General features: G+C 36.5%; 6 protein-coding genes across 6 annotated transcripts; 3 read left to right on the forward strand and 3 right to left on the reverse strand.

Annotated features, from left to right (window-relative positions):
- Window positions 1-943: 943 nt before the first annotated feature.
- Window positions 944-1,189, forward strand: PAI3 (Pai3p; the record flags this gene model as incomplete). The annotated part of the gene is made up of 1 exon (XM_003676294.1): window positions 944-1,189. The coding sequence occupies one exon, from the start codon at window positions 944-946 to the stop codon at window positions 1,187-1,189; it is 246 nt and encodes an 81-aa protein (XP_003676342.1).
- A 147-nt stretch (window positions 1,190-1,336) lies between these two features.
- Window positions 1,337-3,019, reverse strand: DDR48 (DNA damage-responsive protein 48; the record flags this gene model as incomplete). Its single annotated transcript, XM_003676295.1, has 1 exon — window positions 1,337-3,019. One exon carries the CDS (start codon window positions 3,017-3,019, stop codon window positions 1,337-1,339), a length of 1,683 nt encoding a protein of 560 aa, XP_003676343.1.
- Window positions 3,020-3,318: 299 nt separating this feature from the next.
- Window positions 3,319-5,478, reverse strand: HOT1 (Hot1p; the record flags this gene model as incomplete). The annotated part of the gene is made up of 1 exon (XM_003676296.1): window positions 3,319-5,478. The coding sequence occupies one exon, from the start codon at window positions 5,476-5,478 to the stop codon at window positions 3,319-3,321; it is 2,160 nt and encodes a 719-aa protein (XP_003676344.1).
- Window positions 5,479-6,173: 695 nt separating this feature from the next.
- On the forward strand, window positions 6,174-8,630 carry FLC3 (putative flavin adenine dinucleotide transporter; the record flags this gene model as incomplete). Its single annotated transcript, XM_003676297.1, has 1 exon — window positions 6,174-8,630. The coding sequence occupies one exon, from the start codon at window positions 6,174-6,176 to the stop codon at window positions 8,628-8,630; it is 2,457 nt and encodes an 818-aa protein (XP_003676345.1).
- A 236-nt stretch (window positions 8,631-8,866) lies between these two features.
- On the reverse strand, window positions 8,867-10,135 carry NCAS0D04040 (uncharacterized protein; the record flags this gene model as incomplete). Its single annotated transcript, XM_003676298.1, has 1 exon — window positions 8,867-10,135. The coding sequence occupies one exon, from the start codon at window positions 10,133-10,135 to the stop codon at window positions 8,867-8,869; it is 1,269 nt and encodes a 422-aa protein (XP_003676346.1).
- A 742-nt stretch (window positions 10,136-10,877) lies between these two features.
- SEC27 (coatomer subunit beta') lies at window positions 10,878-13,145 on the forward strand (the record flags this gene model as incomplete). The annotated part of the gene is made up of 1 exon (XM_003676299.1): window positions 10,878-13,145. One exon carries the CDS (start codon window positions 10,878-10,880, stop codon window positions 13,143-13,145), a length of 2,268 nt encoding a protein of 755 aa, XP_003676347.1.
- Window positions 13,146-13,206: the final 61 nt, after the last annotated feature.

Below are 13,206 nucleotides of genomic sequence, written 5' to 3' on the forward strand. Positions count from 1 at the left end.
ACGTCAGTAAATACTTATTTTGCTATATGGAACAAAGGAAATATAAAACACCTGGTTTACATATTATTACCGACTTTCCAATCACCCTTAAAACCTCTTGCAGGATTATTCTCCATATTTTTTTGTTTATCTCATCATCCTTCATACTGAAACCAAGAGTATTGTTATCTTGATGTGGTGGCAGATTCATGCCACGACCCTCCCCTTGAGGATTTACCATAAACTCTTCATCTTTGGTGTCCCATTCTTGGAATGCCATACCTGTTTCTTTTTTACCTTGCTTACCTTTTGAAACCATTATATTTGAGTTATTTCTTTTTTAGTTATGTAGCACCCAAAATTGAAGGACATATTAAACAAATATAAAATTAATTAAAAGCAAGTATTTATATTGAAGAGCATATTTTTGACATGCCTCAAGCTACTCAATTGGACCTCTGATAAACCCCTATATTATCCTGGAGATAGCCAATAAGCGGGAAACAGCAATTAAGATCAAAAATAAAATCTAGACCATAACGTCGGTGGTACTGGACAAAAGATGTTATTGGGCAGACTAAAAGAAGGGATGTATTCGTTCATTCATGATTACATGCTGAGACACTTAAGAAAAAGAGGATGTTCCAGAGGGGAAGGGGACAGTTAACTGGTCAAATGAGCGCGCCGTATAATCGACAGAACTATGGAACGAAAAATGGATAGAGCTATTAAATGACGTGGGTTCAACAATTTACTCTTTAATTTTAGAATTTGCACCTTAATGGAACGAGTACCATTTCAGCCACGCTCCAAATCATTGTTTTTCCCCCCTGATATACTCATTTGGTATGTTGCAAATTACAAGGGTAATTGAATACTATGTATAAAAACTGGAGATCAACAAAACTCATCTACAATACATTCTTATCTCCCACCAAGAAAATAAAATATCAAAGTGGTCAATATGAGTGATAAAAACGCTAACGTCTCGGAAATGTTTCAACAGGCAAAGGAAATGCTTGAAGGTAAAGCTAATGCAGCTAGTGAAGGAATGAAAAACATGGCCTCCCCTGAAAGTAAGGAAAAAATGAAGACAAAAGGCCAGGATATGGAAAAGAAAGCTCAAGATTCGTATAATAAACTAAGAGGTGCTGGGAAGCAAGAACAAACAAAGGAAAGACAAGATAAAGATGAATTGATGGATCATTGATCGAAGTTTTTTTTCTGCAATGTATTGAATTATCACATATATATTTATTTAAGAAGCTATTCAAATCATCATTTTAAAAGTACATATCCTTTACTGAATGACGGATGAACGTAAGTGGAAAAAAACTTGTCCAAACAATAATAAGAATTAATAATCATTATTGTATGAATCATTGTTGCCACGACCCAAATCATTATTTGATCCATAATTATTATCATTACCGTAGGAATCATCATTAGACGATCTATTACCATAGGAATTCTTGTTAGAAGAACCATAAGAATCGTCATTGTCGTCATTACCATATGAACTATTCTTGTTGGCAGAACCATAGCTGTCATTATTGTTACTCCCATATGAATCGGTATTGTCGTCATTACCGTAGGAACTTTTTTTGTTAGAGGAACCATATGAATCGTTGTTATTAGACGAGCCATATGAATCATTCTTATTAGAAGAACCATATGAATTATTGTTATCATCGTTACCATAAGAATTCTTCTTGTTGGAGGAACCATATGAATCGGTATTGTCGTCATTACCATAAGAACTTTTTTTGTTAGAGGAACCATATGAATCGTTGTTATTAGATGAGCCATATGAATCATTCTTATTAGAAGAACCATATGAATTATTGTTATCATCGTTACCATAAGAATTCTTCTTGTTGGAGGAACCATATGAATCGGTATTGTCGTCATTACCATAAGAACTTTTCTTGTTAGAGGAACCATATGAATCGTTGTTATCATCGTTACCATAGGAACTTTTTTTGTTGGAAGATCCATATGAATCGTTGATATTAGAAGATCCATAGGAATCAGTGTTATCATCGTTACCATAGGAACTCTTTTTGTTGGAAGATCCATATGAATCGTTGTTATTAGATGATCCATAGGAGTCAGTATTGTCGTCATTACCATAAGAGCTCTTCTTGTTGGAAGATCCATAGGAGTCGTCGTTATTAGATGATCCATAGGAGTCGGTATTGTCGTCATTACCATAAGAGCTCTTCTTGTTGGAAGATCCATAGGAGTCGTCGTTATTAGATGATCCATAGGAGTCGGTATTGTCGTCATTACCATAAGAGCTCTTCTTGTTGGAAGATCCATAGGAGTCGTCGTTATTAGATGATCCATAGGAGTCGGTATTGTCATCATTACCATAAGAGCTCTTCTTGTTGGAAGATCCATAAGAGTCAGTGTTATTATCATCACCATAAGAACTCTTCTTGTTAGAGGAACCATAGGAATCATTGTTATCATCGTTACCGTATGAGCTCTTCTTGTTTGATGAGCCATAGCTGTCATTATTAGAAGAACCATATGAGTCATTGTTATTGTTATCATATGAGTCAGCATTATTGGAGGAACCGTACGAATCATTATTGTTATTGTCATTCCCGTAAGAATTGTCGTTATTGGAAGAACCATAAGAATCGTTATTGTTGTTACTGCTACCATACGAATCATCATTGTTATTATTATCATCACTGATGGAGGTCTTTGAAAACTTTTCACGGACCTTAGATTCCAATTTCTCAAAGTTGTCTTCACCAATCTTGTTCTTGACCTTGTCGACGTTTTCTTGGCCGACTAGTTTCTCTGCCTTAGAGACATAGTCGTCAGTTCCGCTGTTGTAGTTATTGCTTCCGTTATTGTTGTCATTGTTACTATAGCTATTATCATTGTTACCATAGTTATTATCATTGTTATTGTTGTTACTATTATTTTGGTAATCGTTTTGTCCATTACCTTGGCCGTTGTTTTGACCATTATTCTGGCTATTGTTGCTACTAGCAAACTCCTTAACTTTATCAAAAAAACCCATTGTTTACTAATTGATTATATTACACTCTAACCAAGAGTTACTTAATAAGAGAAGAATTGAAGGGAATTGTTCTTCCATGTCCTAAAAATGTTCTTTATATATGAATAAATCGATCTAGTTCCGGCGCTCGAGATCACATTCCTCGAGACTAATGAATAATTTTCTGTGGCGCCCCTGAAAAAAAAAATGACGGCATTCTTTTCTTGGCGAAAATCGACAGACAATGAAACAAATTCCTTTGTCTCAGCCAGAACAATAGTTACTTCAAAAGATATAAAAGTAGGCGATGCACTCGGTCCTCAAATACCAGTCAAACTCTGCTGTAACCATCCAATAGTTCTTTTCTTAAGAACACCCTTCTCGTCCCTGTAGACTCGTCTTTCCTCCAGAATATCAATCATTTCGTCCGCGGTTTTGCCCTTCTCAATACCGTTTAAGATAAACTTGTATAACCTTTTTCTCCTCGAAAAAGTCTTCTTATTTCTCATCAACCTCCATTTATTTCCATATTTTTCTTCCAGAAACCGTATTGATGGATTTCCATTCACTCCATACAAGTATTCCACCCATATAGTTCTTACACTACTCGGAGCCTTGATCAATGTATAATTTAAGTCAGGCCTTGTGGAATCATTCATTTCTACGTCTCCACGATTAACCATAGCATTTGCCTTACTTTCCCCATTGACACTATTGTTTCCAACACCATTGCCAGTATTAATAGAATTTAGGTCCTTTGATGCAGATAATATGGGGACCAATCTATTATTTTGTAATTTAGAGTCTATTCTTTTTCTTTTCTTCTTGTTAGATTTCTTCTTATTATTTCCTGACTTTGTTGGATCCATTACATCCTCATCGATTTCATCTTCTTCATCATCGTCCAAGGAATCATAATCATCTTCCACGTCTTCTTCTTCATCATCTGTGAAATCTTCCTCGTCATCATCTTGTGTTGATTTTATTTTGGTCTTGGGCCTACCCTCATCCTCGTCCTCATCATCATCTTCTTGATACCCTTCTTCATCTACCCCTCCATTACTATGACTACTGTTTCGCCTAGGTCGTGATCCACTGCCGGCATTGTTATTATTACTATTGTTATTATTATTGCTGCTAGTTGGTGGCATATTCATTTGATTAGTCAATGGATTATTATTGTTGTTTGCCACATTACTACGTTTCAAAGCATTAGGATTCATCTTTCGAAATTGCATCAAATTACTTATATTACTCTCACTCATACTATGAATAAGATGATTTATATTAGGCTCAACGTTGTTCATCGGTGTGTCTGTAATAGGGACATTCAAGTTCAAATTTGGGTTTGCAGAAGTGGAGGTGGAAGGCATGACGACATTTCTTTTCCTTCTCTTGATCCCATTGGGATTCAGTACAAATGAATAATCATCTTTCCTTAGATTGGTACCCCCGTTCATAATATTCGTATTACTAACATTGTGATTCAACGGCGTATCGTTAAACAGAAGGGGATTTGTTCCTGTACTTTGAGCAGAATTAGATTCTGACCGTACTTTAATCTTTTGTAAATAGGTCGCACTCACATTCGTTATGGAATTTAGTAAGTCAATGACGAATGACTTCTGATCAGTGTTTTGGTTCATGAAATTCTCCATTAGTTGAGAATTCCCCTCCATCTGCTTCATCAACTTGGTAAAATTCTCTTCCATCTTAATCATCCTCGTAGACATTTCCTCCATTCTTTGAAACAAACGTAATTGATCCTCCGAGGTCAAGGGCGTCTTTGTTTCCCTAGATGAGGTTCCTGTTGAAGTCACGACAGAATGTGGAGCGGCTCCTGGTACTGCTGATGTGGTATCTAATTCTGGTAAATTTGTATGTGAGCGGTCATGTGCAGGGTTCATTAATAATGAACTTGCCATATTAGCGGATGTTATCACGGGTTCTATACTCGACCCCTTCGCACTTGATGTGGGATCAGTCTGCAACATGTTTAAAATCTGCTTTGTTATGGCATTTGTGGATGGAACTTCACCATTGCAATTGTTAGTTGCCGTTGTCCCTGTTGCTGCTTCTGTTGCTGCTGCTGCTGCATTATGAAGAGGCGAGGCTAACAGACCATTAGGTCTTTGCATTTGATTCTTAGATGATGAAGTCAGATTATTTGTCAAATTGGTGATGGATGCATCTGAGCCCAAATCGAAATTCAATCCCAAGGATTGCTCTCGCAATGCAGGGTCCACCTCTGTGTTGGTATTCTGTCCCACAGTAGCGTTATTGCCATGGATATGGCTGTTGTTCTCGCGGAGATTGGCAGAGAGCATTGCTTGTTCGGTTATACACACAGTTGAATGAGTAAATACCAATGAATCTGAGCAGTTGTGTGAGATCTGTCTCTCTCTATGTGTCTGCAGGCCCATTTTGTATTTTTCATCAATACTGAATAAATGTCCTGACGGGTTTTCGTCATCCTCCATTCCATGCACGCATCGCGTTTTGCACCGCGGCTTTGCTAGAAATCCGTCTCTACATTATATTCGTGGCATCCATACAATATTGGAATGGACGTATCACAGTGATAATTGATATGCTGTTTACCTTGATTTTATAACGGTTAGCAATTAATAAACATGTATATAATGAAATGACGCAAGAAAAAAAAGTTGGGTTCCATCCGGGTTATACCTATAACCCTATTTTACAGCCCTAAAGTGTAAATTTATAGTTTTTAAGACCTAATATAACAAAAGCGTTTGCCCTCTTAATTAGCCCCCCTTCCTTAGGGTTTGGTTAGGGCTGTTTTTCTTTGTTTTTATTTCCCTTTTCATTTCTCCTCACGGACTGCTTACTTCAACAAAAAAGTAAAATACGTTTCTTGTCGATCAATCAATCAATGGCATTCACCTTTTTATAATTAGCAATTCGATTTACATCTTGAAATTTACCCACTCCTCTCACTTCGTCATCAAACAGCCTCATCCACTATAAATATTACATCCTTTACCATCGTTGGGCTCAACAATATTCTATTACCTCCAAGAACAACTAACTTTCGTTCGAGAAATTATCGTTAACTCAACTCTGAAAAAAAGGAAAAAATTTCCATTACTACAATAACTAAACCAACAGCTTCATCATCCTCGCTATACCAAGTAACGAATAAACAGCTATCATGAAACTTATCTCGAGGTCATGGTGTTGCCTCTTCACAACCATCCTCATTCTCATATCACATACAGTCTCCGCAAAGAGAAAACTAGTCGCTACATCCTTAGTCACATGTATGGATGGATCTCAACTGTCAGCAAACAGTTTCGATGTCATCTTCAACCCGGATGATAGGTCCCTACATTATACCTTAGATATGACTACACAAATCGATTCATATATCACCGCCGACATCGACGTTTATGCATACGGATTTAAGATCATTACCAAGAACGTTGACCTTTGTAACATTAATTGGAAACAATTTTGTCCCGTACATCCAGGTGCCATCCAAATCGACTCCATAGAATACATCTCCAAGGAATACGTCGACGAAATCCCAGGGATCGCATATAATGTTCCAGACATCGATGCTTATGCCAAGATAAAGGTCTTTAACAGAGATGACAAGTCCCAGTACTTAGCTTGTATCCAAATCTTTTTCTCCAATGGGAAAACTGTTAACCAGACAGGTGTTAAATGGGCTACGGCAGTCGTGGCAGGTATCGGGTTATTATTATCAGCTATCCTTTCCACATTTGGGAATTCCATTGCTGCATCCCATATCTCAGCTAATACTATGTCTCTTTTTTTGTATTTCCAAAGTGTAGCTGTCATTGGTATGTTACATGTCCATAGAGTGCCCCCCATTGCTGCCGCATGGGTGGAAAACTTAGTCTGGTCCATGGGGTTAATCAAGATTAATTTCATGCAAAGAATCTTCCGTTGGTATGTACAATCCACTGGCGGGACCCCCACCTTGTATTTGACTGCAACAACTATGTCTGTCCTTACTCAAAGAAGTTTTGAATATTTGGAGCAGATGGAAGTCTTCAAGAGAGCAGTTGATGTCCTTTACGGGAATCAAAATACTCTGATCTTTAGAGGTATCAAGAGATTGGCTTACAGAATGGGTATAGAAAATACTGCTGTGGTCTGCACTGGGTTTACATTCTTCGTTCTTTGTGGTTACGTCCTTGCTGGATTTATTATCATTTGCAAATATTCTGTGGAATTGGGTATTAGACTCGGTTGGATTCATAATAAGAATAAACTACTAGGATTTAGGACAAATTGGAGAATCATTTTGAAAGGTTCACTTTTAAGATATATCTATATTGGGTTCGTGCAGTTGACCATTCTAAGCCTTTGGGAATTTACAGAGAGAGATTCAGCTGCTGTCATTGTTATTGCATGTCTGTTCCTTATCTTATCCATTGGATTAATGCTTTGGGCTGCATATAGAACCGTTTATTTTGCAAGAAAATCAATTAATATCTATAATAACCCAGCTGCTTTACTATACGGTGATCAATACGTTCTGGACAAATATGGGTTCTTCTATACCATGTTTAATGCTAAACATTATTGGTGGAACGTATTGTTATTATCCTATGTCTTTGTCAAATCATTATTTGTGGGTTTAGCACAAGCATCAGGACAGACACAAGCATTGGTCATTTGGATCATTGATTTATTCTATTTTGTTGCCATTATTTATTACAAGCCTTACTTGGATAAACCAACCAATATTTTAAACATTCTAATTGCTACAGTAACAGTGGTTAATTCATTTTTATTCCTGTTCTTCTCAGATCTTTTCGGTCAAAGTTACGCTGTATCAGCTATCATGGGTTGGGTTTTCTTTATTTTGAATGCCGCATTTTCATTTATCTTATTAATGATGATTTTAGCATTCACTGGATTAATGATCTTTTCCAAGAACCCAGATATTAGATTCAAACCTGCTAAGGATGACAGAAATTCATTCCAAAGAAACTCTATCAATCCAGATGGAATGGTCGATGACAAGGTCGCCAATGAATTACTGGCATTAGGTAATGTGGCTAACTCTCATAAAGAAAATTGGGCTGATCAATTAAATACAAATGTTAACGTGGAAGACACACAAATACCTAATGTGGACTCTTACAATGAAGAACACATGGGTATATCATCGTCCACAAATGATACAAGTAATTTATCGTCCGGTGATAATGAAAAATTGCCATTGACCTCATTCCCTCAAAAACTACTACGTAAATTATCAATGAAGAAGAACGAAAAATCCAAAAAGAATGGCTCAACAGATCACTTGGGCCTAACAAAATCAGAGAATATGTCCACAGATGAACTTTCTACTGAGCCAACAAGTCGGAAGCCATACCCTGGTATAGCATCACATACAAGAGGAGCATCAGATTCCCATAATGGACTTATGACTTCATTCGAACGAGAACAAGATCCTTTCCATTTGGAGGAACCAAACATTAATGAAAATCCATTCGATGATCAAAATCTTCAAAGTGCCTCACCTAGTGTCAGTGCTTTGAACAATAAGGATGGAAGTCTAGATACAATGCCAGTCTCAGAAAATGTGGCAAAGGCGACAAATCTCTTCAGTGATTCAACATTCTTGTGATAGTGTTTTTATATCTCAAGCATCATAACTTATTTTACCCCTTCGCTCTCACCAAGTTTTCAATGAAAACAACATTTAGTTCCAAACTCTTCATTTCCTTTTCCAACGACTTACGTTTCCTAACTGACATTTGCAATAATTTTTTTCAAACTTTGTTTATTCATTTGCTATTTTGTTTTACTTCTTTTCTATTATAATTGTAAAAATAATATATATGTATACCCTATTATTCATTATTAATTCATTTTATCATAATTAAATCTTTCCATTGTAATATTTAAGTTATTCCATTCCTCTTCAACATCTTTGAATTTTGCTCGATGTTCATTGATTATCACAGTTCTCTTATCAAATCGTGATAAATGTTTCCAGAAATGATTGCTCAATCTAGAAATAAGTCTTCTTCTGATTTTTGGCTTACTGATTTTTAACTCTCCATTCTTGGAATTCCGCAGCTCAGAAAAGAGACGTTTTAGTGCTCTGTGCGGTATCAACGTAATTTTACTGAATCGATTGATTGCCTTATCCATCAATCTTCTTAATTTCGAGTAGTCTTGCCCTGTAAATTGATACGCCTCTTCTACATTAATTTCGCTAAACCATGGGGTTGTCTCCTTTTTACTATAATTTTTCCAATATTCAAGCATTATTTCATTAATTGGTCTCTTCCAATTATGCAGTAACGTACCATTCTTAATTTTGCTTTCAAAATTTTCCATAACTTTGGCGGGAATGTTGGGGGTATTTAAATAAGGAACAAATTTTTGAAATCTGACGTTCCTAAACCTTTTCCCCCTCTTCACCTCTAACCAATTACTTCCATAATCGTCGGCATAGAGTGGCATTAAAGGTATGGAGTTATTTATAAGGCATAATTCCTTGTTTAAGAAATTTTTATAAGTCGAATCATTTTGATTTTTGGTGAGGAACTTTAATGTTTCGTTCTTATGACGATCAGCGAGATCACAATAAAATATCCCACCAACCCAAGAACCTGGGAAGAATAAGGAAAATTCCCTAAAAATATACTTTTTCCTCCTAGCTAGCTTAAAACAATGAACTGAATCTGATTGCATGGTACAAAGTGGCGTAGTCCAATTGATATCATCACCAATTGGTATGACATGTTCCCATTTGATCTTACCCTTCTCACAAAAAGTCATCTTCAGATGATTCTCAAAAACCAGGGGTATCAATGAAATTTCGTAATATTTCTGGAATTTGAAGCCAGTGTATGGTAAATTCCCATATTGATTTAAAACTTCAGGTGCAGGTTTTCCTGTCATTTGTTCGTACATCTCGCTGTAACTCTCAGACTGGCCTTGGTAATCTTCTGTGCATATTTTGTCCCAGGCTGCATTAGTAACACGAAACGCTAAAAAGACAACTCCAACTACCTGAAAATACCGCATACTCCTGAAGGTTTTTGGTTCAAGGACAGTTGACCCGGCAGTTTCTAAGTACGTATGCTTTTCTACTTCAGATGGAAGAGTTGTTTGTGACATTCATGAGTTCGTGACATTTCAACTAAGCGGCCGTCAAACGCGAGAGAAATCCAATCCCAGATTTCTATCTTTGAGAAAAAGGACAACAATCCTGAAAGGTTAACATCGTGGGTAAAAGATTGATCTTGAATGGACACCTTTATTCGGATTTACTAAGGCAAAGGACCAGGCAAGACATATTACGTGATGAAATTGGATATCAAAGTATGTTACCCACGGAATTGAGTGTAATTATTGTTTATTATAGCAATCATTTGCCAAATATGAATCTATTTTTACTAACTTTAATACTGTCATTGAAAAATGATGTCTCCTTTTATTTTCAATTTAGAAAACGTTTAGTAATAGGTCTGATAGAGTCAAAGGTATTGATTTCCATCCAACAGAACCTTGGATCTTAACTACCCTATATTCAGGTAAAATCGAAATTTGGAATTATGAAACTGGGATTGAAGTAAGATCTATTCAAGTTACGGAAACTCCAGTGAGAGCTGGGAAGTTTATTGCAAGAAAAAATTGGATTATTGTTGGTTGTGATGATTTCAGAATCAGAGTCTACAATTATAATACCGGTGAGAAGGTTGTTGATTTTGAGGCTCATCCTGATTATATTCGTTCCATTGCAGTGCATCCAACCAAGCCATATGTCCTTTCTGGTAGTGACGATTTAACAGTCAAATTATGGAACTGGGAAAAGAATTGGAACTTAGAACAAACCTTCCAAGGACATGAACATTTCGTTATGTGTGTTGCCTTTAATCCAAAGGACCCTAACACTTTTGCCTCTGGTTGTCTTGATCGTACGGTCAAAGTTTGGTCTTTGGGACAAGCCACACCTAATTTTACACTGAATTCAGGACAAGAAAAGGGTGTTAACTATGTCGATTACTATCCATTGCCAGACAAGCCATATTTGATAACATCATCCGATGATTTAACATGTAAAGTGTGGGATTATCAAACTAAATCTTGTGTAGCTACCCTGGAAGGTCACATGGCTAACGTTTCCTTCGCAGTTTTCCATCCAACTTTACCCATTATTATTTCCGGTTCCGAAGATGGTACTTTGAAGATTTGGAATTCAGCCACCTACAAAGTGGAAAAGACTTTGAGTCTAGGTTTAGAAAGAAGTTGGTGTATTGCAACACATCCTACAGGTAAAAAGAATTACATTGCATCAGGGTTTGATAACGGGTTTACCGTCTTATCTCTAGGTAACGATGTTCCAACCTTATCATTGGATCCTGTTGGTAAGCTGGTTTGGTCAGGTGGTAAGAATGCAACGGCTTCTGATATTTTTACAGCTGTTATTCGTGGTAATGAGCAAGTTGAAGAAGGTGAACCACTTTCCTTACAAACTAAGGAGCTGGGGTCTGTAGATGTGTTCCCACAAAGTTTAGCTCATTCTCCAAACGGTAGATTTGTTACTGTTGTTGGTGATGGTGAATTTGTTATCTATACTGCGTTGGCTTGGAGAAATAAGGCATTCGGTAAATGTTTCGATTTTGTTTGGGGTCCTGATTCCAACAGTTATGCTTTGATTAATGAATTCCGTCAAGTAGAGTATTATAAGAATTTCAAAAAGGTCAGTTCATGGCAATTACCATTAGAGTACGCTGTTGAAAAATTATACAGTGGTGCCTTACTAGGTGCTAAATCAGATAACTTTGTTTATTTCTTTGATTGGGAAACAGCTAAGTTAGTTAGAAGAATCGACATTAATGTTCGTGATGTTATTTGGTCTGACAGTGGCGAACTAGTTATGTTAATTAATAGCGACGACCATTCAGATGAAGCTGATGCATACTCATTAATATTTAACAGAGATATCTTCAATGATGCCATTGAAAAAGATCAAGTGGACGAAGAAGAAGGTGTAAGTGATGCGTTCGATGTTTTATATGAATTGAATGAATCAATCACATCCGGTAAATGGGTTGGTGATGTTTTCATTTTCACCACCTCTACCAATAGATTGAATTATTTTGTTGGTGGTAAGACATATAATCTAAGCCATTATGCAAAGGAAATATACTTATTAGGGTATTTGGCTCGTGATAACAAGGTATATTTGGCAGATAAAGAAATCCATGTTTATGCTTTTGAAATTTCCCTAGAAGTTCTTGAGTTCCAAACCTTGGTTTTGAGAGGAGAAATTGAAGATGCAATGGAATCAGTATTACCAAATATTGAAGGAAAAGATGCTTTAACCAAGATTGCTAGATTTTTGGAAGGTCAAGAATATTATGAAGAAGCTTTGAATGTATCACCAGACAGAGACCAAAAGTTCGATCTTGCATTAAAGGTTGGACAATTAACTCTGGCTCATGAGTTATTAACTGAAGAAGATAGTGAAATGAGATGGAGATCATTAGGTGATTCTGCGTTATCGAAATTTAATTTCAAATTAGCCATTGAATCCTATACGAATGCACATGATTTAGAATCATTATTCCTGTTACATTCATCATTTAACGATAAAGATAATTTAATCAAATTGGCTAAAAATGCTGAAATTCAAGGTAAATTTAATCTAGCATTCAATGCTTATTGGGTTGCTGGTGATATTGAAAGTATTAAGGAATTACTAGTTAAAGCGGGTAGATATTCAGAGGCATCCATACTTGCAGTGACATATGGTTCCAGCCCAGAAAGTATTAATGATGTCATTAAAAAATGGAAAGATCACTTAGTACTAGAAGGTCATGGCCCAATTGCTGATAGAATCATTCTACCCAGTGAGGAAGGATTTCCAGTGGTTTCAGCTGCTCAAGGTACATTAATTGATATAGATTCTAAGAACAATTTGACGAGTAATACTAATGAGGAGACACAAGCTGATATAAAGGATGAAAAGCTGTCTGTTATAGAGTCTGATGAGGTTATTGCAGAGGAAACAGAAAAAAAATCCGATGAATCTAGTGCTGCCGTTGAAGAAGAAAAGGAACCAGAACAGCCAGCTGCTGCTGCCGCCGCCGAGGAGGAGGAAGATGATGATGCTGAAAAATAAACCAAGTTACAATGAAAAATCATGCTGTATATTTAGGTATTATATAAAACCACCCACGTAA

Source organism: Naumovozyma castellii, chromosome 4 (assembly GCF_000237345.1).
Source record: "Naumovozyma castellii chromosome 4, complete genome".
In the NCBI taxonomy this organism is placed as follows: Eukaryota; Fungi; Ascomycota; class Saccharomycetes; order Saccharomycetales; family Saccharomycetaceae; genus Naumovozyma; species Naumovozyma castellii.